The following is a 25,811-nucleotide window of genomic DNA, read 5'->3' as shown; positions in this document are numbered from 1 at the left end:
TTCCGATTCGTCTTTTGCTTCCTGCTCTTGCATTTCATTATCTTTATTCAGTTTCCTGTCTGCCTCTGTCTCCATGATTGTTTGTTCATATTTCTCTGTCTCTGTCTCTCCCTGTTTCTGTCTGTCTGTCTGTCTCTGTCTCTCTCTCTCTCTCTCTCTCTCTCTCTCTCTCTCTCTCTCGTAAAGAAGAGGTTTATATTTCTCTCTGTTTCTTCTGTATATTTTGCCGTCAGTCTGTATGTTAAGGGTAACGTTGAGGAAAGGAAATGTTTGCCTTTAAGAGGAACCCAGGTCAGGGAAAAATCGGAGGGGGAAAAAGTGAAGAGATGAAAGGAAAGAGGAGAGATGAGGGGGGGGAAGAGGGATAGGAGTAAGAGGAGAAGAGAGAAGAGGAAAATGGGATGACTGGAATGAAGGAATGAAGTGAGGTGAGAAAAAATGAGAGGAGAGAATGATGGAAAGAAGAGAGATGACAGAAGGAAAGATATGAGCAGAGGAGAAAACATTAAATGAGGAGAAGGGAAAGGAGTGATGGGGAGGGAAAAAACGGGAAGTTAGAGGAAGAGGAGAGAAAGGGAGGGGGGGAGGGATGGAAAAACAAGGTGAGATGAAAAGTGAGAAAAGGAAAATAGAGAAGGATGAATACAAAAAGGAGAGAAAAAAAGAAAAAAACATAAAAGAAAGAGAAAGGAGGGGGGGGGGGATGGAGGAAGGGAGAACACAAGAAAATGGAAAAAGGCAAATTTTATGGAGAGGAAAATCTGGAGAGAAGACGAGAGAAAGAGAAAGGAAGCAACGAGGGAAGGAGGGTCGGAAATAAAATCTTAGAGAGAGAGAGAGAGAGAGAGAGAGAGAGGGGGGGGTGCTGTGTTACCATAATCACATCCAAGACCGGCGGACGCAGAGGTTTGGAGTGGTAGGGGAATAAAAGGGAGGGAGTGGGTGGAGTGTGAGGGAGGAAGTGAGAGGGAGGGAGATGGATGAAGTAGGGGAGTAAGGGGAGGAAGAGAAAGAGTTAGAAGGACGGAAGGAGGGAGAGGAAATTACTGGGAGTGGATGAGGGAGATGAAGGAATGTAAGAGAGGGACAGATGTAAGAGGAAGGAAAAATAGGAGGGAGTACTAGCGATATAGGAGGGACTATGAAATGAAGGAAGGAGATAGAGAAAACTGCAGGGAGGAGAAGGAGGTTACGGGAGCAGGAGGGTGAAATTTTTACTTTATTTCATTTTATTTTTAATACCGACCACCTCAGATGAATTGACCCAACTTGGAGAGAATATAAGTCTATGAAGGGATCACTTTATACGGAAGGAAGGAATAAAGGTTAAAGAAAATGTTAGGGAAATTATATATATATATATATATATATATATATATATATATATATATACACACACACACATATACGAGTATATGCAGGAGAGAGAGAGAGAGAGAGAGAGAGAGAGAGAGAGAGAGAGAGAGAGAGAGAGAGAGGGGAGAGACGAGAGAAGAGAAGAGAAGAGAAAAGAAAAGAAAAGAAAAGAGAAGAGAGAGAAGCAAAATGAAGGGGAGGAATTCACAAAATCGAAATGGGAGAGAGGAGAGAAGGGAGAGTGAAGGGAGAATAGGTTGAGGGTGGCATGAGTGGAACTGATGGGGTAAATAAAGATCACTTAGGAGGCAACGAGTAGGGCCAGGCATTTCCCAGCAACTGCCTAGTGAAAATAGGCAGGAGGGAGGTGAAGGGGCTGAGAGGAGGGGGTAGCAATGAGAGGGGCTGGGAGATGAGGGGACAGAAGAGGACTTGGGGAGGGTTTGAGAGGACGTGGAAAACTGTGTAAATGTTTGGAGAAGACAAAGAACGTGAAAAGGTTTGAGACGAGAGAGAAATATTTATGAGTGGTTCAGAGGAGAGAGAGAGAAAAACTTGTGGGCTTGAGGCGAGATTGAGAGGACATGCAAGGTTGTGGAAAGGCTTGAAGAAACAGAAAAAATGAAAAAGGTTGATTCGAGAGAAATATCTGAGGAGGATTGAGAGCAGAGATTGAAGATACGTTGGGGAGAGAAAGGAGAACTTGATGAAGGATTGAGAGGACAGAGAGGATTATGAAAATGTTCGAGATGACAGAGAATTTGAGGACGTAGAGAAAGAAATTATCAAGGAAAGGTTTGAACGGAAAGGAAAAAGCTTGAGGAAGGGTGAGATGAGAGAGAGAGGATTCTGAAAGGAACTAAAGAAACAGAGAACAGAATTTGAGAGGACATGGAGGATTGTGGAAAAGGTTTGAGAGGACAGAGAATAACGTTAAGAGGGTAAAGAGGGCATCGATGATTTTGAAGAGGTCTGAAAAGGCTGGAAACATCATAAGAAGGTGTGAAAGGAGAGAGGAGGAGGTGATCTTGAGATAGGTTTGACTAGACAGAAGGACAGCGTGGAAAGGTGAGAAGAGAGAGAAGACTGTCAAATTATTCAGAAAGACTGGATAGATAACAAAAAGGTTTGAAATGTGAGAGCGAAACATGACTTTGAAAGCGTCTGGAAATGGCAGTGAAAATTGTGAAAAGGTTTGAAAAAGATAGAGGAGCCTTTGAGGTGGGTGTGAGAGGAGAGACATGATTTTAAGAAACTTGAAAGAACAGGACGAATCATGAAAGGGTGTGAAACGAAAGACGAAACTGAAATGGATGAGAGAGACGGAGAAGAACTTGAAGAGAATTTGTGAGAAGAGAAAGAGAAGAACATTGAATGTACAGTAAGGATCTTTCACAGATATAATACAATTGGGAACTTGAAGAGGGTTGAGAGGAGAAGGAGCAACGTGAAAGGAACAGAGGAGGTTTTGGAAAGGTTTGACAGACCAAAAATGATCATGAAAAGATTTGAAAGAAGAGAGAAATTCCTGAACGCGAATGGGAGGGCAGGAAAAGTTCCGGAAGGCATAAAATATACTAAGAGGATAAAAACCCATGGAAATTTTAAGTTTACAGAAAAGATTGGAAAAAGGTATGACTGAAAAGATAATGAAAAATATCTTGACGTAATATGAAATTCTTGAAAATGTTTGATGAGAAAAATTCCTAAAATGGGTCAAGCCAACAAAAATGAAAAAAGGTCTCTGAAAAATATTATGATGATAGATATAAGATTGGGAAGTGCACGGTTAAAACTTAGAAAACTTAGAGGAGAATTACAGAGAGCGCTGGGACTTAAAAGATGATGCGAAATTCTGGAGAGAGGCTGTTGGATTGTAAGTTAGGTGGGAGTGGAATAGCCATTGGGAAACTGCAGAGGGACGGAGAAAAAAGGAGCAAGGAGAAGGAGAAGAAAGGGGAAGAGGAAGGGAAGGACGAGGAAGGGGGAAAAGAGGATGAGGGGAAGCATAAGGAATAAAAATAAAAGAAGGGAAGGACGAGGAGGAGGAGAGAAGAGGATAGGGAGAAGCATAAGGAATAAAATAAAGAGGAGGAAGACAGAAGAGAATAGTTAGAGAAGCAGGGTAAAAAGAAGCATAGCAAGGCACACAGCAACAAACTTAATGATTCTTTTATGTTATTTGTTAAAGACGAGACCATAAATATTGCTCCTGTCTAATTATGAGCTAAATAAAAGGAGATAAAACCAACAATGCTTCCCCGAACTACCATTTCCACTATCCAAAGCCGGCAGGAAAAAATGAGAACTAGCATGCCTTATAGAAAAACTGTAATAGAAATTTTATAGGAAAGAATGAGCAGAAAACTGAATTCTACACTGTCTTATTTTGTAATGGAAAAGTAACATTGCCTCCATAACGAAATTGTACTGTTGGAAGGAGAGGGCGAGAGGGAGGAGGAGAGGGGAAAAATGCTGAAACGAAAAAGGAAAGGAGAGAGAGAGAGAGAGAGAGAGAGAGAGAGAGAGAGAGAGAGAGAGGTCAGAAAAGAGGCTTGGAGAAGACTAGAGGAATAGGACTGAAGGTAAGTGGAGAGGAAAGGAGAGGAAAAAAAGAGTGAGAGGAAACAAGGAGGAAGGAAAATGGGTAAGACAGATAAATAAGGGAGGGAAGAGTAAAGGTGAGGGGGAAGAGAGGGTGAAAAGGAAGGAAGAGACGTGAGTGGGAGGGAAAATGAAGGAAGAAGAAAAAGGTGGGAGGGAATGTGAAGGGAACGAAAATACTAAAGAGTTGTGCGGGGCTGGAAGGAGACAGGGAAGTGACAGAACCTGCAATAAAAAGGACCGGGGCTAAATGAGCAGAAAAGGACGGGAGAAAATTTATAATACCGAAAATGAACAAAGTCGTCTGAAAACTGTCCAAGGAATTACTGGGGAAAAAAGCGAGAGAGGAACTGAAAAGGCTCTGAAAATGACTAAATAAGACACCAGATACGGGAGGCAAATAAACATAAAATAGCAATTACCAAATTACATAATTCTTTTGTGGAAGAAAAAAAATGCATTGAAATAAATTCTGGCGTGCACAAGACAGGAGTGGGAAGAGGAGAGCACGAGAGAGGATACATTTCTTTCATTCACCTCCAATCTGTAGTGCCTGATCAGGAACGTGGGACCCGGGGCTAGGCTATATAATCTCTGTACAGTATTTAAGGTGCGGATGAAGAGTCACATTTTCATGAGTGGTAGTAGCAATAAACCCCAACACTCCCTTGGACTTCAACTTTCAATGGCCACATCCGTTTGAAGCGACAGTAGCCCAATTTTGGCAATATTGTTACCACTCAACGCAAGAAATGTTTCCCGGAGCACAATACATGAGGCCATTTTGCCTATCATTCAAGTGTGAAGTCAACTGAAGGTAGCGCTAGATCGAGTGAGCGGATGGTGTGCATTCCCACCTTCCACTAAGCAGAAAAGGTGAAAACTAGTGCGAATGTTGTGAAAAAAAAGTTGAAAAAGGAAAACATTAATCAAAATATTGTATTTTTAAAAGGTGTCGAAAAGGACTGTAAAGGGAAGAGACACAGAAAAGGTGAAACCAGGCTTAGTGTTTTTATATGGTAGTGAAAAGAGCTGTTAAGAGTGTGTAAGTATGAAAACAGGGCAGGGCAGGGCAGGGCAGGGCAGGGCAGGGCAGGGAAGGAATGAGGGAAACACAGGTTATTTTTGTACTCCGGCCAGGGCACAGCTGTTACTGGAAGAGGCGGGGGGTAGGGAAGGGACAGGGGTGAGAGGGAAGAGGGGGGATGGGAGAGAGGGAGAGAATGAAGGGGGGGAAGATGGGCTAGGTAGGGAATGGGGGGTGTAAAGGATAGACGCAGGGAGAAGAGGGGAAAAAAGGGACCAGGGAACAAAGAAGGAAAGAAAATAGGTGACTGATGGTAGCAGGGGGAGGGAAAGGATGGGGAGATAGGAAGGGAGATGCTGCAAAGGGAGAGGTGACTTAGGGATTAATGCTGGGGAAACTGAAATGAAGGAAGTAAGGTAAGAAAAGGAAGAGTAGGTAGAGAAAAGGAAGGAAAAGGGAGAAAATGAGAGGTAAGCTGAGAAAAAAGTAGAGACAGGTGCGGAAGGAATGTCGGTGTTGGGGAGAAGGAGGTAAAGGAGGGCTGAGTTATTGAGAGGTGAGGAAGGTAAGAGGAGAGAAGAAGATAGGAGAGGAGAGAAAAGGAGAGGAGATAGAAGGGTTAAAGGAGGAGTGAAGTACTGAGAGGTGAATGAGAGGGAGGAAGGAGACTTGAGGAAGGAGAGGAAGGAGTGAACAGGGATGCAAGGGAAGAAGTGGTTAAAGCAGAGTGGAAGAAGAGCAGAAAAGTAACGAGAAAAATTTATGGAAGAGGGGAGAGATAGGGGAGGATTAAGGGATGAAGATGTATGGAAATTTAAGATGAGGGGACGAAAAACTGAAAAAAAGAAAAGGGAAACAAGGTAGAGAAAATAAGAAAATAAACCATTAATATTAATAAATTTTGAGAATGTGGTGTGGATCTATTGCGTATTGTGCTGTGTTGGTAGAATTTTGGCAGCGAAAACGGTGCGGACTCCTACAGTTGGCAGCATCGCCACATGAATTACTTCCTTTGCCTGAACTTTATCCGGTTACAACACACACACACACACACACACACACACACACACACACACACACACACACACACACACACACACACACACACACACACACACACACACACACACACACACACACACACACACACACACACACACACACACACACACACACACACACACACACACACACACACACACACACACACACACACACACACACACACACACACACACACACACACACACACACACACACACACACACACACACACACACACACACACACACACACACAGCCTTCACAAAGCTGATATTTACACGCATTATTCCCATTACAGACACCCTTCCCACTTGTGCATCGCCAGCGCTGAGAATGGTTTATTTCAGTCAAGACTCTCCCTCAGCCACAAAGGTCTAAGTCTGCAGTGATTCTTATAGATGAAGAAAGAGACAGACAAACAAACAAACAGAGAGAGAGAGAGAGAGAGAGAGAGAGAGAGAGAGAGAGAGAGAGAGAGGAGGGGGGGATCACTACTGTGACAGACATACGTATGTAGATGAAGACGTGGAGGCGGACTTATTGCCCTACCAGTATTCTCTCTCTCTCTCTCTCCAACTCGCTTCATAATTTATTTCTTGCATGATCTTCCTTGTTTGCTTCCCTTGTCATTTCAGAAGGAGTTTGTGTCTCATTCTCGTTCGTTACAATATCCTCCTCTTTCCTCCTTTCCTTAATTTTTCTTTCTTTCCTTTCTTCCTTGCTTGTTTTTAAAATTTCCTCCTTAAGTCTTTCCCGTCCCCACCCTCATTTCTCTTTCTCCTCCAATTTCTTCATCCTTTCTTCCTTACTTCTTTTTCTTTCATCCTTCCATCCCCTTCCTTCCTTTCTTCCACTTTTCCCCATTTTCGTGCTTCTCTTTCTTTTTTCCTTCTATCCTCTGTACATTATCATCTACCAAATTTTCTTCGCCCTAGCAATACCCCCGTCCCATGACCCTAAGCTTACTTCTTCCTTTCCTTCTCTGTCTTCCTATCCTTCTCTCCCTTCCTCTGTCTGCTCCTTCTCCCTATCCTTTCCTCCCCCTCCGCTCCCTCCCTCCGTCTCTTCCTACTCTCATCATATCTCTCATTCATTCCTTTTCCTTCCTCACTTCCTGAATCCTCTCATTTCATAGGTTCCCATTCTCGCTTTTTACCTCTCTCCTTCCCTCTCACTTCTTCCTCCCTCTTCCTCTCTCTCCCTCCCTTCTGAATGAGCTTCCTTCTCTCCTCCCTCATTTTCTCCCTTTCTCCCTCCATCCCTCCATAGAGTCAGCCGTCTAGACAAGCCCAAGTACATCCTTTTCTTCCTCCCTCCTTCTCAATTTTCTCTCCCTTCCTTCTCTCCATTCCTCCCTTCTTTCCTTCATATTTTTTCTCCTTACTCCCTTCCATTGTACCTTCCCTCTAACCCTCCCCCTTTCCCCCCTCCCCTCCTTTCTTGCTTCCCTCCCTTCTAATATTATCTTCCCTTTCTTCCTTGCCTCCTCTTCGCAGTTCTGTTAACATCTTTTTCTTTTCACCTTTTCCCCCCCACCTCTCTCTCTCTCTCTCTCTCTCTCTCTCTCTCCCCTTCTTTTTCATCATCTTCCTCTTTCTTTTTTTCCACATCATTTCCTCCTTTCGTCCATGTTTTCATTTTCACCTCCCTCTTTTCCTGATCCTTTCTCTCGTTTCCATCTTCCTAGGTTCCTTTTACCCTTTATTCATCTCTCCAGCCTTTCCAGCCTTCCCTACCCTCTCCCCTCCTTCCCTTCCTCCTTTTCCCTCTTACCTTTCCTTCTCCCTTTTCCTCCTTCCCTCCCTCTCTCCCGCCATGTATGTAAATTAGCGTCGTTAGTAGCCTCTTCCGTCGTCCTGGGTGACAAAAAGAGAAGGAGGGAGAGGATGGGAGAGGATGGGAAGAAAAGGAGAAGGAAATCAATGAAAGGGAAGGAGAAGATGAAAGAAGAGGGAGAAAAAAGCAGTAAAATGCAACGGAAAAATATGCAGTTGGAAGAGGAAGGAAAAAAGAGAAGAATCATAAAGTAAAGGAAAGAGGAGATGGAAGGAGGAGAGAAAAAGAGAGAAAAAAATGTATAATGGGAAGGAAATGGAAGATTAAAGCGGAGGTGTGGGGAAAAAAGAATAGAGGGAAAAAAGAAGTTTTAGTGGGAGGTGAATAAAGGAGAACTAGCAAAAGAAAGGGAAAGAAAATAAGAAATAAAAAAAAAAAGAATGGAGGAAGAGAAGAGACGAAGAAGTGAAAAGAAAAATACTGTATTAAGAAAAGACAAAGAAGATAAAAACCAAGATAGAGCAGGAGTAAGCTGAGATGATGATGATGGATGATGATGATGATGATGATGATGATGATAAGGCAGATCAAGAGGAGGCGGCAGTGAAAGGTCAAAAACATCAGAAGTAAAAGGAAAGAATATACCATAATCGCAAGAAGGAAATAAAGATGAAGTTGGCGGAAGGGAGGAGAGATGGAGGAAAGAACGGCGAAGAAAGGAAGCAGCAGGGACGAATGAAAGATGAAGAGAAGGGTGCGGGAAGAATGGAAAGAAGGAAGGAGTGATGAAGAAAGGAGCGAGGAAAAAAGGGAAGATCGATAAAGAAAGAAGTACGAAGAGAGGGAAACCTAAGGAAGGAAGTTGAAGAGAGAAAGGAAAATAATCGAGACATGTGTAGCAAGGGAGTAAATAAAGATGAAGAAAGGCTCAGAAAGGAAGGGATGGTAAAGAAGGAGAAAGAAGCAGGAAGAACGACGCTAAGACAGACGAGATAATGGACCGTCTGAGCTTTGTTTGTTGTCTTAGTGCCCGAGAGAGAGAGAGAGAGAGAGAGAGAGAGAGAGAGAGAGAGAGAGAGAGAGAAAGTAAGCATGAATCGGATATGTACAAAATACACAGTCATCATTGTCATCATCATCATCATCTCTTGACAATCCAGTGCAGAATAAGGTTTCCAAAATTTCTTCACCCTACCGTAGTTGGTATGAACATTTACCATCGCAGTCCCTTCATATTTTTCCCCCTGGGGCATTTGATCCCTCCCATCAAATTCTCTGTCCCGCAATTCCTCTCAGTCTATCTTTAGGTTGTCACTCTGATACCCCAGTTCTTCATATGCTCAACGAAAAGGTAGCTTATCTGTGTACTTATCTGCTTCTTTGGTAATTTTCTTCTTTCCTCTTATCTATGAAGCACCGTTATCTCTACACTTTCTTATCTAGAGACTGATAGCAAGGAAGAATACATCTGATAAAAGGTTAAACACTTTACAACGATGGCGTACTATTTGCTTTATTTTTGCTACCCCGAGACGCCTTTATTCGGCCTAAGAGAGACTTCCCGAACTGGGGGAATTATAGCTTATTCACTGCGACAAGATTTTCCTGAATAAAATGGTCTAGTAGTGGCAAAAAACAAATATAAGTGGCGTACTCGAGCTGAAGGGGTTAATGAGTGGTGAAATATGAAGGATAGTTACTGATAGGCAAAGGAATAATAAAAATGACAGAAAACTTGAAGTAAAGATGTGTTGAAATACGAGCGAAATATGCAGGTTGAATTGTGGCGAAATGCAGAAGAAACTTTAGCCAAAAAATTCTGTACCCAAGCATTGACCAGTTCCAGACCCATGCTGTCACTCAGCTCACTCAGCTGCCTCTCTCTCTCTCTCTCTCTCTCTCTCTCTCTCTCTCTCTCTCTCTCTCTCTCTCTCTCTCTCTCTCTCTCTCAATTAGCAAAAACTAGGCTTTCACGCAGTCCATATAAATTAATGTTTCCGGTACGCTTTTTCATGCATACTTATACTAATAATCCAAACCTTTTTTAGTATGTTAATAATGTACCGTACTTTCATTGCCTTAAAAGGGGTATACGAGTACAAACTCGAGGCTTCACGACGCACTACACACATCATAATTCAAAGTGCGAGGTCGGTGATCCATGAGTGGAATTTCTTTTTAGTATGTGTTCTATCATCCCTTTTTTTTTCCCCTGTCAAGAGGGTACGGCCCGCTGACTCAGTTAAAATCACGTGATGTTTTTATTAGGCGTTTAATGTCATGACAGTAAATGTAATTTTATTAAATGAAATATACGCAAAGTAACAAGATTTTACTTATATGAAGTTCGAAGAAAACTGTAAATTCCTATTAATTATACACAGCTCAAGGCAGCCACGTTTACAGGATGGGGGTTGGTTAAGAATACATTAACCACGTGCTGGTAGTCTTTCCTAAACTGAATACAATTTTTAAACGATAGTGGTGGTGAATTTTGAAGGAGTGACCGCCTACAATTTATGCTCTCTCTCTCTCTCTCTCCACGCTTTTCCTCCACTTTTGTATCCATTAACCCGTGTCTCCTATTTCCAAAAATGCATTCTTTCTTCTGTTTTTATCTGCCTATGATTTTCTCTTGCCACCTTTCTCCCAGCCTGCATAGATTTTCTCTCTCTCTCTCTCTCTCTCTCACACACACACACACACACACACACACACACACACACACACACACACACACACACACACACACACACACACACACACACACACACACACACACACACACACACACACACACACACACACACACACACACACACACACACATTCCCCGGAGCCTGAAATCCTGTCAAATCGTCTTCACAAGCCGTTCAGATTATTCCCGAGTCCTGTTGATCCTGTCATGTCGTTGCTGGCTGTTAATGTGCTGACTGGTTGTGGGAGACAGGTGACAGGAGGGCATGATGGAATAGGCAGAGTTGGGGCATTTGAGGGTAGAAAAATGAGAGAGAGAGGGGGGGAGGGGGGAATGAGTGAGATGGGAAGAGTGACGTGCTGTATGTGGATGGAGGTGAGGAAGTCATGTGGGGAGAGAGAGAGAGAGAGAGAGAGAGAGAGAGAGAGAGAGATTGTGTGTGTGTACAAGTATTACCAAAATTTAATTGCATCTCATCACCTTCAAGATTGTTTTGTTCTTGCTTGCTCCATAGGACTGTATTCGATTATAGATTTTTCGGACTGGCGGGTCTACATAATAGTCTCAATAAACTCCTCAGTTTTTCGAATTAAGTAATATTTTAATAAAAATTTATCTTTTGGTAGTCCAACCTTCAGTTTTTTTATGCATGCTATATTTCTTTGTATTTTTTTTCTTTTTTTTTTTTTAGCTTAGGAGAGGAGCTTTATACTATTTATGAAAAGACACTATCCATTCATAAACATTTTCCTTACAAAAAATGAACAAAAATACATAAATGTGGGTAGATACACACGTCTTTTCTTCGGGGTGTGTGTGGGGGTCAGGGGTACGGTTAGAGACATCTGACAAATATCCTGGTATTTCGACTACTCACTGCCCTCTGTTGACTGGACGTCCTAAGATGAGAGAGGCGGTATGTATCTCTGACCACAGACGATTTCTTTTGATAAGATGCATCATGGAGGAAGGGACGGGTATACCTACAGTACAAGTGCGTTTACTCCATACGTACTGTAGGCTACAGTACGTATGAAGTAAACGCAGTGAAATACGGCACAAAATTCGGAACACTTAGGAATATGTCCCTGGGTGTACAATCAGTGCTTCCAGTGCAGCGTGAGATGCAAGGCTTTGCTTTTCTGGCCACTTTATCTTGGCCTAAAATTACCATTGCTCCATCTTGAATGTTGAGCTGTATTCAGTTAATACACAGTGCTGAGCTCTTGTTTTTACGAGTCAGTGCTTCCATGTAGCCAATATCGTTTTCTTGTGAAGCCTATATCTTTTGTCGCAGTCATTTGGCAAAATAAGATTATATGACTGCCCTACTTCCTTCCCAACAGTTCCTCATTACTGCAGTATTCGAGTGTTTTCTTAACAACTAAGCAGTCAAGAATAAGATGGCAATTTTAGGCCAAGATACAAGTAACTCCTTCAGGTTCCTGTGACTCACTCTTAGTTGAATAAAAAAAAAATGTTATTAGCCAAAAATAATGTAATCGAAAGGACGTGATCATGGAAGTGGACAGAGCATAATAATTATTCCTGCTCAGTGGACGGAGGCTAAATATCCATTGCACATTGCACACTATATCCCCTTCCCGTGCAATACATCTGCATATTTATTGTCCTGTGTCACCTGTCTGCTCATATGGACGTGTATCTCCCTCCCTCCCAGATTAAATCGCCTTTATAGCCATGTGATCCTGCCCATCAGCGTTGTCTGTCTGTCTGCCCTCCCCCCCTCTCTCTCTCGTACACACACACACACACACACACACACACACACACACACACACACACACACACACACACACACACACACACACACACACACACACAAATTGGTCCCCTTTCGTGTGATCCTTGTAAATCATCCTGCCCCCCACTTCCTTTATTGCTTTTACTTTGTGACGAGTTATAAAGTCACTAACGTTGGTTAACACTTAGGCTCCTATAACTCACCTTCAACTGAATAAAATCGTCTGGCGATAGCAGAAATAGAATAATCAACTATCACGATCATGACAGGTTTATTGGAGACAGTATTATCTCTCAGGCGCCTGCGACTTACAGTTATCTGAATACAATCGGTTGGTGTTAGCTGCAACAGACTGCTAGAGTATTCCCAGCCAGGACAAGATGAGCAGAATGTATAACAAAAAGCGGTTAACCTCCTCACTACGATGACGTTTGTTTATATTACTGTTGCCACTAGCAGACGGTTTTGACGGACTTTACAAACGGCCCTGTCCTAACACCTGTCATATATATATATAATATATATACATATATATATATATATATATATATATATATATATATATATATATAATACGTGAAACTCATCTCTTCAACCCTATAACGTTTTATAACTTTCAGATGACTGTATGAAACTTAAGAGAGATGTTCAAGGCTGAAACATAGCCTACAGCTGCCTTTTCAGTACAAAAAGCCGTTCTTAAGCGAATAAAAAGGTGATGGGTTACGATTTTAAGCCTTCAGACAGTTTTACTGAAACCAGGGAAGATATTTCGAACTACAGAAATATAGTGTTCCTCTGCCTCTTCATTACAAGGGGTTTCTCCGACCCTGAGTAAATTTGTTTGGTAGCAAGAATAAAATACATATCATTTATTAAAAAAAAGAAAAGAAAAAGGCCATTCCCATATTACTCACCTCGAGGAGTAGGGCCCGACGCTGGCCATTCGTAGGTCAGCATATGTAAGGGCAAACGACCACCTAACATAACGCACACTTTTTCTGAATCTATGAACTAAATTATATTCTAAAATTTTTACACATTGACCGCTGATTACGGCGTTGTCGTCAACCTTATCTTTATAAAATAAGACTGAAGACCGTCATGTATATTTATTCACATTGCCTATACATTTTTATCATAATATTTGTGGTGACACATTACTCTTACGCCAGACGATTTTACTGGTCATAGGAATATCTCCGTGTGTGTGTGTGTGTGTGTGTGTGTGTGTGTGTGTGTGTGTGTGTGTGTGTGTGTGTGTGTGTGCTTATACCCAAACGTGTGTATATGTGTTTGTTTTATTTACTTATTCTTTCGTTACCGAAGTTCCTATCATGAATGTTTCTGAACTAAATCCTCTCAATCTTTATAATTTTTTTAAATAACTGCTTTGGTACTTAGTTATTAGTTTTCATTCATTTTAATTACTTATTATTCGCCAGTTATGTCATTCGTTCACCTTATCTGATGAACCCTTCATTTATTCATCAGGCCTTATTATTTTAACTACATTGTTAGTTTATTCATGCAATATTGATTACCTCCACCAAGGTTATGTTTTTGCCTGCGTTTGTTTGATGTCTGTCTGCAGGATTACTCTAAAAGTTATGAACGGATTTTGATGCAATGTAGTGGAAGGGTAGGCCGTGGGCCCAAGAAGAAATTATTAAATTTGGGGGCGAATCCGGATCCAGATCCGGAGTATCCCGCACAGTATCTCCAAAAAGTTCTCTACGAATTTCAATGAAATTTATGGAAAGGTGGGCCATGAACCAAGAAAATAATTTATTAAATTTTGGGGCGGATCCGGATCCTATATCCATGGATCTGGATCCTTTTTAATGACAATGACATTGGCGGAGGTATGAGCTCTCTGAGCTCTTTCTTGTTTTCACTATACTACTAGCTTCCGTCTATCCATACATTCACTTATCCACGCAATTATTCACCCCGGCATTCATTCATACCTCATCTCTTCTATCTGCGTATTATACTGATCTCCATATGTTAACTGTCATACTTGTTCATCCAACTAATACATTTTTATAAATATTCACCTATCCACATTCCGAATTCAAAAATTCATTTGCCCTAAGCTACGTCATTCACTTGCTTTCTCACATAAATTCAAGTACGTCTTTCTGTACATTCACTTATTCATGCACGCATTCATCTTTTCATTCATTCTTTAATACCTTATACAATTTGCTACGTCATTCACATAATCATACTTACTCGTACACATTCATCTGTATCATTCACTCTTTCATACGTACGACTACAGATCTGTACGTCGATTCATTCATGTCTATTTTCAGTCATTAATGCACACTCTCCTCTTTATAATCATCTATTCACTCATTCACATTTATTCACTTGCCTAGAACTTATTTTTTTCCCCTCTATTCACTTACCCACGTTCATTCATCTCAACCTTCCATTATTCTAACATATACATTCAATCAAACCGATTTATAATACATTCAACTCTCCACTCATTCATTCATCTCTTCGTTCACTCATTCACCCTCAGTTCCCCATTCATATTCCATTAGCTTGCTCGTTCATCCATTTTCCCCCCTTCTCTACTTCCATCTCACTTACTCTCCCCAGTCTCCAATCTGCATAAATCCATATAATCAATCTCTCTCTCTCTCTCTCTCTCTCTCTCTCTCTCTCTCTCTCTCTCATTCATCACTTCTTTTTCTCCAGTCCATCATTTCCTTTTTCTCCTGTCTTACATCCTCTCATTGTATCCCATTTCATCTGAATTCTGTTCTGACCCTTCTTCCTCCTTCATGCATAAATTCCTCTTGTCTTCTTTTTACGAAGAATCTTTTTTCCGCCACTGTACACGTATCTTCCTTGTATTCACTCCATTTCATTCTACTTAGCTCTCTTTCAGTTTTTCCCCCTCCTTCCTCCCCCCCCACCTCTCTCTCTCTCTCTCTCTCTCTCTCTCTCTCTCTCTCTCTCTCCCGTTCCCGCTTTTCCTTCTTTTATCCCTTTTCGCTAGCTTTTGATAAATCGAATGAGAATATTTTATCTACGGAGGTTTTTGCTTTGGCTTCTCATTCATATATTTCATTCTGCACACGTCTGTGCTATTCATGATTACGTGATAATCCTATTCTTCCCGCTATCTCTCTTTTTTGCCTTTCTTTCCTTTCAGTTCTCATATTTTCTCCATCAACCAAACGTTCTATCCTTCCCCTCCTACCCTGCTCACCCTTTTTCCACCACTCCTCTGCTTCCTTCTACCTCTCTCTTACTGCTCTTCCCCTTCCTATCACCTTCTTTCAACCTCGTGAACTCCCCGCCTCCTCTCTCCTCTTCCTTCATCTTCCTCCCTCTCCCCTCCGTTACAAATGAAGCTGTCAATAGGGACTAAATTAAGGGCTAACGAGACCTAGAATGCCTAATACACCGACCTAAAACCCTCCACCAGCCACCGCCCTCCAGCCTTTGATATTTAGAACACCAAACACGACTGATCGATCTTTGTAGCGTTTTCAGGTGGTTTATTTAACGGATTTTTTTTTTTTTTTTTTAGGTGCGTGTGGGTAAAGATTATTGATGTTTTTGATGGTCTCTCTCTCTCTCTCTCTCTCTCTCTCTCTCTCTCTCTCTCTCTCTCTCTCTCTCCAGATATTTTAAGCATATCATATTCTCGTATAATTTAATTCGTCTTTTCCCAAACTCCATTTTTTTTCCCAGGTCACCTCACCCAAACCACAGCTTTTCATAAACTCACCCAGAGTCACTCCTTCTCGTTCCACGTCTTACTTTAAGCTCCCGAAATTAGACGGGAAGTGAAGTTGCCTCCTTTCATCACGGTTCACTGCAATTTTCTTTTAGTGTTTTATTTCTTACCGATCTCTCTCTCTCTGCTAGATTTTTTTTTTTTAATCAGAAAAGTGTATGTCATGCTTACACTTGGATCTTATGAAGAGGAAAGTCACCTTCATCATTTTAACACTGCATTCTATCAGTCCTATAAAATTTCCTCCAATCTCAGCAGTCATGTATGGTGCTTCTTTTCACTTTTTATTTCCAGTACGGTTCATTACAGGAGGTTTTTGAGAATGTAGAGGAAACCTTTTTGCACCAGCGTTTTCTTCTGCGACCAGGGTGTATTACCGTAAATATTAGGATAAGGTCGCTTCGATGGGGCCGTAATGTCTATGTACTCTCTCTCTCTCTTTCTCTCTCCGGACTAGTGAGGATCAGAAGAACGACTTTAATTTACTAAAAGGAAAAGTTTCTTCATCGCGTCTCCTTTCTCACCTCAACACACTCAACACTCTCTCTCCTCTCACTCTCACTTCCCCTCGCCCGAGTTGCTGAAAGTATGTACAGACCTAATTCACTAGAGTTTATATTTCTTTCCGTCACTCTCGCTGATTTCTCTCTCTCTCTCTCTCTCTCTCTCTCTTTGTTTCATCCCAATATCCTTCCCTTGTCTTCTCTTTCGTTTCATCCGTTTTTCTCCTCTCTCTCTCTCTCTCTCTCTCTCCATTTTCTATTCCCAGATTCGTGCCACAATTAAGAGGGAAGCTATCGACACCCTGATAACGAACGCTAAACTGCTTCTAATAGTTTTCAAACAACCTTCCGTCTTCCCTCCTTCCATTTCTTTTTTGTTTTTTCTTTCATTTTTATCCCAGTCAGTTTCGAGGTAAATGGACGTCCTCGTTACAAAATGCAGTTAACATTTCTGCTGTTATTTCAACCTGTGGATTTATCTGAGCAGAAAGAAAATTAATGAACTAGAATATATGGTTTTATAATTTTGCGTTTTGCCATATTTGTTTGCATTTTTGTTCATCCTCTCGCATTGCCTCTTTATTTTTTTTTTCTTTTTCTGATTTCCTACTACTTTTTTTTCCGTCCGCCCTATTTTTCCCGTCCATTTCATTTCTGCCATCCTCATTTATCTTCATTCTTTTTCTACCGCTCTGTCAGTTCATCCTCCCTTCCATCATCCTCTCTCTTCTCTGTCCTCAATCTCATCCATCCTTCTCAGTACCATCTCCCTCCTCTCAACCTCTCTCACATTCTCCACTTCATTCTATATTCGTCATTTCTATTCCTTCTTCCTCTCCCGCTCAGCTCACCCATATCCCGTCTCATCATCTTACCCTTTTCCCACCATCATCCCCCTCTTTCACTGCTCCTCCTCTCTCCTCTTCCCAGACTCCCCTGTCATCTTCCCCTCTTCCATTTTCCACATTTTCCCACACCCTTCCTTCTGCCCACTTGTCTCCTCATCTTCCCCCCTCTTTCCTGCTATCTCCCTTATTCCTCTTTTCCTACATCCCTACAACCTCTACATTCCTGCACCTCGCTCATTCACCGCCACTCCTTTGCTTCCTTTCTTACATTTCCCCACCCTCACTCAAACACACCCAGTTACACCCCTTCCTACCCTCTCCATAATCCTCTCTACATCTCACCCTTTCTCTCCATCTGTCATTTTTACACATCCCTCCAATCTCTCTTCCCACATCCAGTTCTTCCTCTCCTTTCCCCCAACCCATCCATCTCCATTGTCTCATTCACTCTCCTCATCCTCTCGTATGTGCATCTCATCCTTTCTCCCCTCTCTTATCATTCCATATCCCTTTGTCACCTTCGCTTTCTCCCTTTTCTTCGTGTCACCTTCCCATTCCTTCATAATTTTTTACCCCCTCTTATTCGTTTTATCTCTCTCCCCGTCCCCACTCTCAGCTATCATTTTCCCACTCTCCTGTACTCCGCTCCACATTTCAACCTTCTATCATCATCCCTTTTTACTGTCCCCTCTCTTCCTATACACCCTGCTCTCACCCCCACCACCTGAATAACTCTCCCTTATGTCTGCCAACAGATTCGTAACCGACGGGGGTCCAAGCGAGAACAAGCTGCTGCCGGGCGACCAGATTCTGATGATCAACGGTGAGGACGTGAAAAAGGCGCCCCGAGACCACGTCATTCAGCTGGTGAGGTCATGCAAGGAGAAGGTGCAGCTTACCGTCACACAGCCGCCCTTGGATAATGTGAGTAGGATTTTTAGTTGTGTTAATTTCTCTCTTGTACCCTCCCCCCTCCCATCTTCCCTTATTTCAATTTCACTTTCTTTCCCTTTTTGTTCGCTATTTTTATCCTTCCCTGTCATTTTTTTTTTTCTCTCACTTTATATTGAATCTTTTTCCTTCTGAAACAAGGTACATCATTCCGTAAATCAGCCACCCTTAAATAATGTCATCCTTTTTTGTTGCTTTTATTTTCTTTATGAAGAGATGACGTATGTGAAAGAAGGGAAAAAAAAGGGATGGTCAGGAAGAGATCATAATGTCTGATGAATGATGAAAAGAGTAATTTTAGGAATGGCAGGGTATATATGAGGCAAACATTTACATTAAAACACACTGCGGAGTAAACACATTACAAAGACTAGAAGGTATTTATGGCATTTATGAATTTTGAAAAAGCGTTTGACAAGGACAGTAGGGAGGGACTGTGGAAGGCTTTACTTATGTATGGTGCAGATGTATAAAGTAGAATTAGAAGAAAGAAGGAAAAAGCATGGGAGTAAAGACAAGTAGAAAATGGTAAGAATTGTAAGGGTAGCGTTAAAAATATGAGAGAGAGAGAGAGAGAGAGAGAGAGAGAGAGAGAGAGAGAGAGAGAGAGAGAGAGAGAGAGAGAGAGAGAGAGTTTTACGTAAAGTGAAAGAAATACTGTAAGAACTATTTTGACTGTGGGAGCAGCAAAATAAAGAGTTGTTATGGGAGAAATACGGTACGAAATTTATATGTAGTGGGAGAAGGAAGATAGGAATAAAAAATGCAGATGAATACATTAAAAAAAAAAAAAAAAAAGGAAAGGTACGGTAAAAATTATAGATGGTGGGAGAAATACTGTAAGGTGTACTGGTGATACGAGGAACATAATGAAGTGTTAAGAGTAGTGTGAGGAATACGGTTAGTAATTTATGTGTAAGTGGATGAAGTGTAGGAAAAATTATGGATAGCTGGAATAATATGGTGAGAACTGTGATTAGGAAACACGGTACCTCGAGAAATGTAGGCTTAGCAGGTAATTTACAAGGAAGGTACTCATTGACCCAAAATTCGACAAGCACCTGGCGATATCCCGTTCAGGTCCCTAATTTTAGCTATGGGTAACGAGAAGACTGAAAGTGTGAGAAATACGGGATTGTGAGGATAACAAGGTAAAAATAGTTGAAAAACGGGAATTAGGTTGCTAGAGCAAGGGTAGGAAAGATCTATGGGGAGACATGGATGAAAATACAACGAGGTGAGGGAGGAAAGTGACAGAAGCTTGGAAATAATGGAAGAAATATAAATAGACCAGGGGACAGGGTTGTTTTGATTTAAATCAGATTATTTATGTCATGTGATTTAAATTGATTTAAATCAGTGAAAAACTCGTGAGTTAAATCAAAATGGATTTTATTTTAATATAAATACAGTAAAAAGGGAGAAGATAAGAGAATGTGATTGATGTGTATAGTACAGATGCATCAAGTCTGCATGTCCTATACTCTTCTTGTACTGATACTGTTTCAAGTTAGACACCAGTGAAACACTGCCTTCTGTTACAAGGCAAATATTCAAAAGTTAGATACAGGAAAGAAGGCTCTTTTGTTGATAACAATAAATGTGATTATGTTCAGTGTTGACATATGAGCTTAGTTCTTCTTTGGATACGCAGTAACCTGATTCAGTCCAGCGATTATGATCCAACTTTGACAAAATATAAAAGACAAGTCGGCAACTTTCTTCAATATCTGACACACACAGTGATGCAGCAGCATGAGTAATCTCCCCCGTACCAAGAAGTATTCAGTTCTACTTTTGATATTAAGGAATCAAGCGCTCCTGTTAGGAAAGCCTTTAATGCATCAGGTCTTCTGAAGTTGTTTAGCTATTATTGGGTAATAAATGTCTGATACCAAGATGTGGTTTCACTTCACAGTGGCAGAGATTTAGTACAAGAAAATGTTTTGAAAAAAGTGAAAAAACAAATCATTTAAATAATAAACATTGTATTTTAACCTTGAAAAAATCGATTTCTTTACATATTTTTCAAATCAGCGATTTTTCCAACCCTGCCACGGGAGTACAGTAGCATGTTTGTTTTAATCTAACAAAAATCCCTAATTCTTTCAGCACAATTAATTGTCAAGAGTAGTCACATTGGAGAGAGGACTTGACTGGTAACTAAGGAGACTCATTCCTACCTCACTGCAAAGATTCATTGAATATTAATGTAACCACGACTTAGTATTTCAGGTTGTGAGAGGGAACAGTTCTGTCAGCTGTATCCGACCGACAAAACTGTATGAACAATAGCTTAGATTTCGTGGCACCTCGTCATCGGCGATTTATTTTGTTTACTACACCTTAACTCCTTCACTCTGATGAGGTCTGGTTCATTTTATTCTTGATACCTTCAGGTGTTTTTATTGAGCTTAGATATTTTTTTTTTTTTTTTTTTTTTTTTTTTTTTTTACTGAAGGAGTTAGATGTACTTGTAGCCTTCATGAGCCCCTTCAGCACTGAGCTTCTCTCTTAAGCTGAGAAAACATCGCCTGGGAGCCTCAGTATACAAAGATAGTGGTAAAACGTATGGAAAAAGAAGAAAAACGGGGCGGTTAGTGTGAAAGGCAGAGAAATACGAGAAATACAATGACAGAAGTAAAATGCGAGAAATATGTGAGGAATATAGCGATAGGAAAAAAAAAATAGAGACCGAGAGAAAAAAAGGTGAATGGGGTGAGTAGGAAAAAAAAGGGAGGAATACAGAGTTTGGGAGAAATATAGAAGTAAAGGGATAATGAAGGAAAATGGAGAAATACAGACACTTGAAAAATATAACTGGAATACTGTCAGTGGAAGAACTACGGAACGAATACAGTGAAAAAATGTATACAGATAATTCAATTTTAGTTAGCGGTTTTTTTTTCTCGGTGTATGAACAATATTAATGATGCCAAAATAATTCAGAAATATTTTGTGCGTAGGTGTGTGTGTGTGTGTGTGTGTGAGAGAGAGAAAGAGAGAGAGAGAGAGAGAGAGAGAGAGAGAGAGAGCGAGGTAAATTTTAGTAAAAAATTATGACAACAATCCAGAAGCTCAAAACCAGAGGGGAAGCAGAAGAAACGATGAAACACAAAAATCTATAAGTGACCAAAGGAAATCAGTTACAAAAAGGTGTGAAAAGGAAACGTAAAAGGAAAAGAAATTCGAAAAAAGAGTGAGATGGAAAAGTTACGCCCAGGGAGTCAGGAAATTACAGCAGGAGAACAAGCCGGGCCTAACGACGGCCATAACTGAGAGAACGAGATCATTACAAGCGAGAGCGAGGTCAGGTAAACAGTGGAGGTCACGGAGAGGTCGTTCGGGAGGTCGGTCAGTGTCAAGGTGTAATGTTAAATAATGTTCGACAGCAGAGAACTCAAAAGAGCAAATTTACGTAAGCAGTAGCTTGTGGAAAATGTTACCAGGCTGTTATTTTCCTTCCTGGTCACCTCTGTCGTCTGTTAGTTTGCATATTTCAGTGTGGTGTAATATATATATATATATATATATATATATATATATATATATATATATATATATATATATATATATATATATATATATATATATATATATGGTTAAGTCCATAGTAGCTATAGATTTAACTTAGTTTATGTATAAGCATGAAACAATATGATGGAGAAAAGGACACGAAAATGTAAAAGAATTGGCCAGTGTTCAGAAGTAATGCATTATTCTGTTCCGAGGCAGGCAGAGCTTAAAAGTGTAGACAAGTACGTAATGCTGTTTAACAATTTACTCCGTGAGAAGTTTCCTTCTATGAAGTAAGTCGCAAAAATTTGGGCGAAAGTTAGAATAAAGTTAAGTATGGAGTTTTGCTTAGAGGTCGGGAGAGCCAAGGATTCGTTGATAGGTCTCCAGTGTTACATAACCATGTTACCAGATCCAAGTAACCAAAAGTAAGACTTGAAAAATTGACAAATGTATGTAGTAGACTGAGTGTTTTGGTGCTTTCCTTATGAGTTGTAAGGTGTTAACACAGTGAATAACAAGGAAAGTACTTAGATATCTCCCAGAACATGACGGTTATGTGTCCATCGTTCTCTTAGAATATTTAGATTCCTTTTTTGGCATTCATTGTTTTGTTTATTTAACAGGTTCTGCCGTGTGAACATGCAAATTTCCTAAGCGGTAAAATCCAAACAGTTCACTGCGAAATTACTCCCTCCATAATTAAAAATTTTTGGTGATCGTAAAAGTAAAGACTGAAATACCATCAAAGTGAGGGAGATTAGGAAGAGTGTTTTTATTCCCTTCACTACGAGCGATATTTCTTTAGTTAAAAAAAAATAAAAAAGTTGGTAAAAAGACTAATGGCCGTGCAGGGAGAGATTAAGGTACATTTTCCTTTAACCTTCATATGGTCCTGCCTTCTTCAGTTGATTTTGTTCTTTGCTAGACCAGGTGATTACGTTAGGTTACAGTTGGGTCATAGGAGCTTAAGTGTTAATACGGCCAAAATTAGACTAACGCTCACAGTCCTGTCATCTTCAGTAATTTATCCTTACTAAACGACTGTATTCAGCAGGATGAGTCATAGGAGCCTGAGGCGGTTTTCATACATATAAGTTAAAAGTTAAGAGTACACACAAGGGAGTTAACAGTAGCTACCACTTAGGAGACAGAAAATCAGGCACTGGTGGGAAAAGATGGGTAATTCAGTTAGTCTAATGTTACTTCTCTAACTCTTTAACTTTCCCAGTTCTACTAGGCTTAGTTAACCCAGCACCTGCATTGTACTGTTGTGTTATATGATTGTTTGTCTTAATGACCCTCATGTAATTGACAGTGTTAAAGGAAAATTCTTCTTCTTAAATGTACCCTTCCTTTTAACCTAAACCAAAATCTGTCTCCTCATTAAACCCATCAAGCTTTCCTCTCGTCTTAAATCTAATTGTTCATATTAAAGCTAACCCACGCTAATCCTTCTTCTAAACCTTACCTTTCTTAAATCTAATCTTCTTTGATTCACCTCACTGTAACCTTTCTTCTTCTTTTTCTTAAGTCTAGCGCTTCCCCTTATTCCTTTTCTTACATCCATCCCTCGTTTTTCCTCCACTCAGTTTAATCCATCATCATCTGCTCTTTTTTACTTTATACTGAACCCTTCTTCCTCGTCTTCAGTCTATCCCTCTTCTTTAATAGTTCTCTTTTTTCATAAATCTAGCCATATTCATATCTTTAAACCTTCTTCCTCTTCTTAAATCCGACTTTCTTATATGTAATCCTTCCTCTTCTTGAGTATAACCTTTTTAACTCTAAACTTCTTAAAATCTGCTCATCTTTTCATTCACTGCTATTACACTGATAAGATCAGTGTCTAAAATGATCCCTTTTTCCTCTAGTCTGCCCGCAAGTCTGCCCTGCTGAGTGCGGCCAAAAAGCAGCGTCTGCGCTCCAACCCGTCCCGAGTGCGCTTCGCTGAGAGTGTCGACATCAACGGATCACCCTCGTGTTCTGTGAGTACAGGGAGAGCGTCTTAACCCACTAGACCACTAGGAGTCTGTTTCTTAGCTTCTGGCAGGGATGCTTGTTAGTTTGTGAATTCTGAGGCTGTACTTCTGGCAAGCCTTGGAGATTTCTTAACGCCTCGTCCTCGGTAATTTACTATGCACATCACATCATGAGAAATATAAACAACACACACAATCGACTACAGAGTCATCCAAATATACCACATTATATACAGAAACATATAGTATAAAGGTACAGAAACACAGTTGTACATTACTTTGATCAACAATGTCACTATATTAGTATAGTAATTCCTAACTATAAGATGTCCGTTAAGGTATAAAGTTTGCTTTGTAATTCTGTTTCTTATCATATCACACACAGTTTTATTGACCTCATCAGCCTGGGGACTCTTTTTTGACAGTCTTCAGACAAATATCTGCAGTTTCAGGGAGATTTTTTAAAACTAGAGTGATTAGAAGTGGTCTTCATTAACCTCTTCAGACAAGATGTTTTTCCTGAACCGAAGTATGTCGTCTGGGGATAGTGTGAATAAACTAAAATAAACTGTCACCACTATGGAGGGGTTAACAGTTGTCATACCATTGATCAGCCAGTGCATACCACGCGTTCTAAGGAAGGCGTTCAGTGTTTTAAACCCATTAAGATTTCTTTACCACCACAAAACGAGTTTGTCCAGCTTAGGGTAGACCTCACCCATGAACAAAAATGGCTATATCTACCCCTGCAGTGTTAAATCTCTCCAAAATTGAACAAAAGTATCGGGATGAAACAGGAATTAAAAACAGATAAATAAATGAATAAAAGCCGTTGTTAAATCCTCAGCAGTGTAATGAACGGACTATAACAAGGACAACATACCAAGCCGTATATCGTTGTTGATCCCTCGATAATACGGGGAGTTGTGTCGTACTGAGAATTCCAGTATCGTGGGCGTGTAATCTCCATACCGGGAAATAATAGCCTGTGTCTGCTCTTCATATTTTTCGTTATTCTGACATTGATATATAAATATATTATTACCGTAACATTGTACGGTATTATTTGCTTTGTTTGTTTTATTTGGTCGTAAATTCCATGCTGAATGTGAAGTTTTGTTTCTCTGTTTTTGCATGCGCTGTGTATGTGTTTGTACTGAGTGCATATGTGTGTGTGTGTGTGTGTGTGTGTGTGTGTGTGTGTGTGTGTAACTTCTCGTCTCTGTATGAAAATCAAATTATCACAAACGCTCATGTGCTAATAAACATACAGAATAAGCCTGATAGTTATGTCCAGTAGCATTTTATTAAGACTGCGGTTGGTGCACTTGGGTAATTTTTGTAGGCTGTCACTAGAAGATTCCGTTCAGCTGAGAGAAATCCCAGCGAATAGACGGAGCGCACGCACACGCGCACACACACACACACACACACACACACACACACACACACACACACACACACACACACACACACACACACACACACACACACACACACACACACAGAGAGAGAGAGAGAGAGAGAGAGAGAGAGAGAGAGAGAGAGAGAGAGAGACCGATAAACAGATACCCGGAGTAAAAGTGAGTGGCACAGAGAATAACAAAACAACCATTTCTTGTGATTGGTACTGACGAGGGTTGCTGCTTCTCTGCCACACCACCCAGCCTGGCCGACACACACACACGCCCTTGTCATTCAGCCTCCAGGGATTCAGGTAGTAGGAGAGACGCTGTGGCTAAAGTGGCAGTTCCAAGCGACAAAGAACCTGAGAGAGGGAGACACAAGATACAGCATGAGTTTTTTTTTTTTTTTTTTTCCAGACTTCAGGTGATAGTTTGAGTTCTTTATTGATTTAGCGTTTGAGACTACACATGGTAGTTTCAGGTATTTAATTATCAAATGTTCAAAAATGCAGAGGATTGGGCCTCATTTCTTTATTTCTATAATTTTATGGGCCAAAAATGATGAAGCT

At 40.6% G+C, this 25,811-nt stretch overlaps 1 protein-coding gene across 2 annotated transcripts in view; it reads left to right on the top strand.

The window, feature by feature from the left end:
- LOC145414265 (uncharacterized) overlaps window positions 1-25,811 on the top strand; it is a 356,239-nt gene that overhangs the window by 47,666 nt on the left and 282,762 nt on the right. For both annotated transcript variants that reach the window (XM_080283866.1, XM_080283865.1), the window contains exons 4-5: window positions 18,143-18,311; window positions 23,729-23,842. In XM_080283866.1, the coding sequence (XP_080139992.1) occupies window positions 18,143-18,311; window positions 23,729-23,842 (283 nt within the window). The remainder of the gene's footprint in view (window positions 1-18,142; window positions 18,312-23,728; window positions 23,843-25,811) is intronic.

Source organism: Coenobita brevimanus, chromosome 98 (genome assembly GCF_032717465.1).
Source record: "Coenobita brevimanus isolate Jiangsu-jjx chromosome 98, ASM3271746v2, whole genome shotgun sequence".
In the NCBI taxonomy this organism is placed as follows: Eukaryota; Metazoa; Arthropoda; class Malacostraca; order Decapoda; family Coenobitidae; genus Coenobita; species Coenobita brevimanus.
The sequence above is the reverse complement of the archived record's forward strand: the minus strand, read 5'-3'. Positions and strand labels throughout refer to the sequence as shown.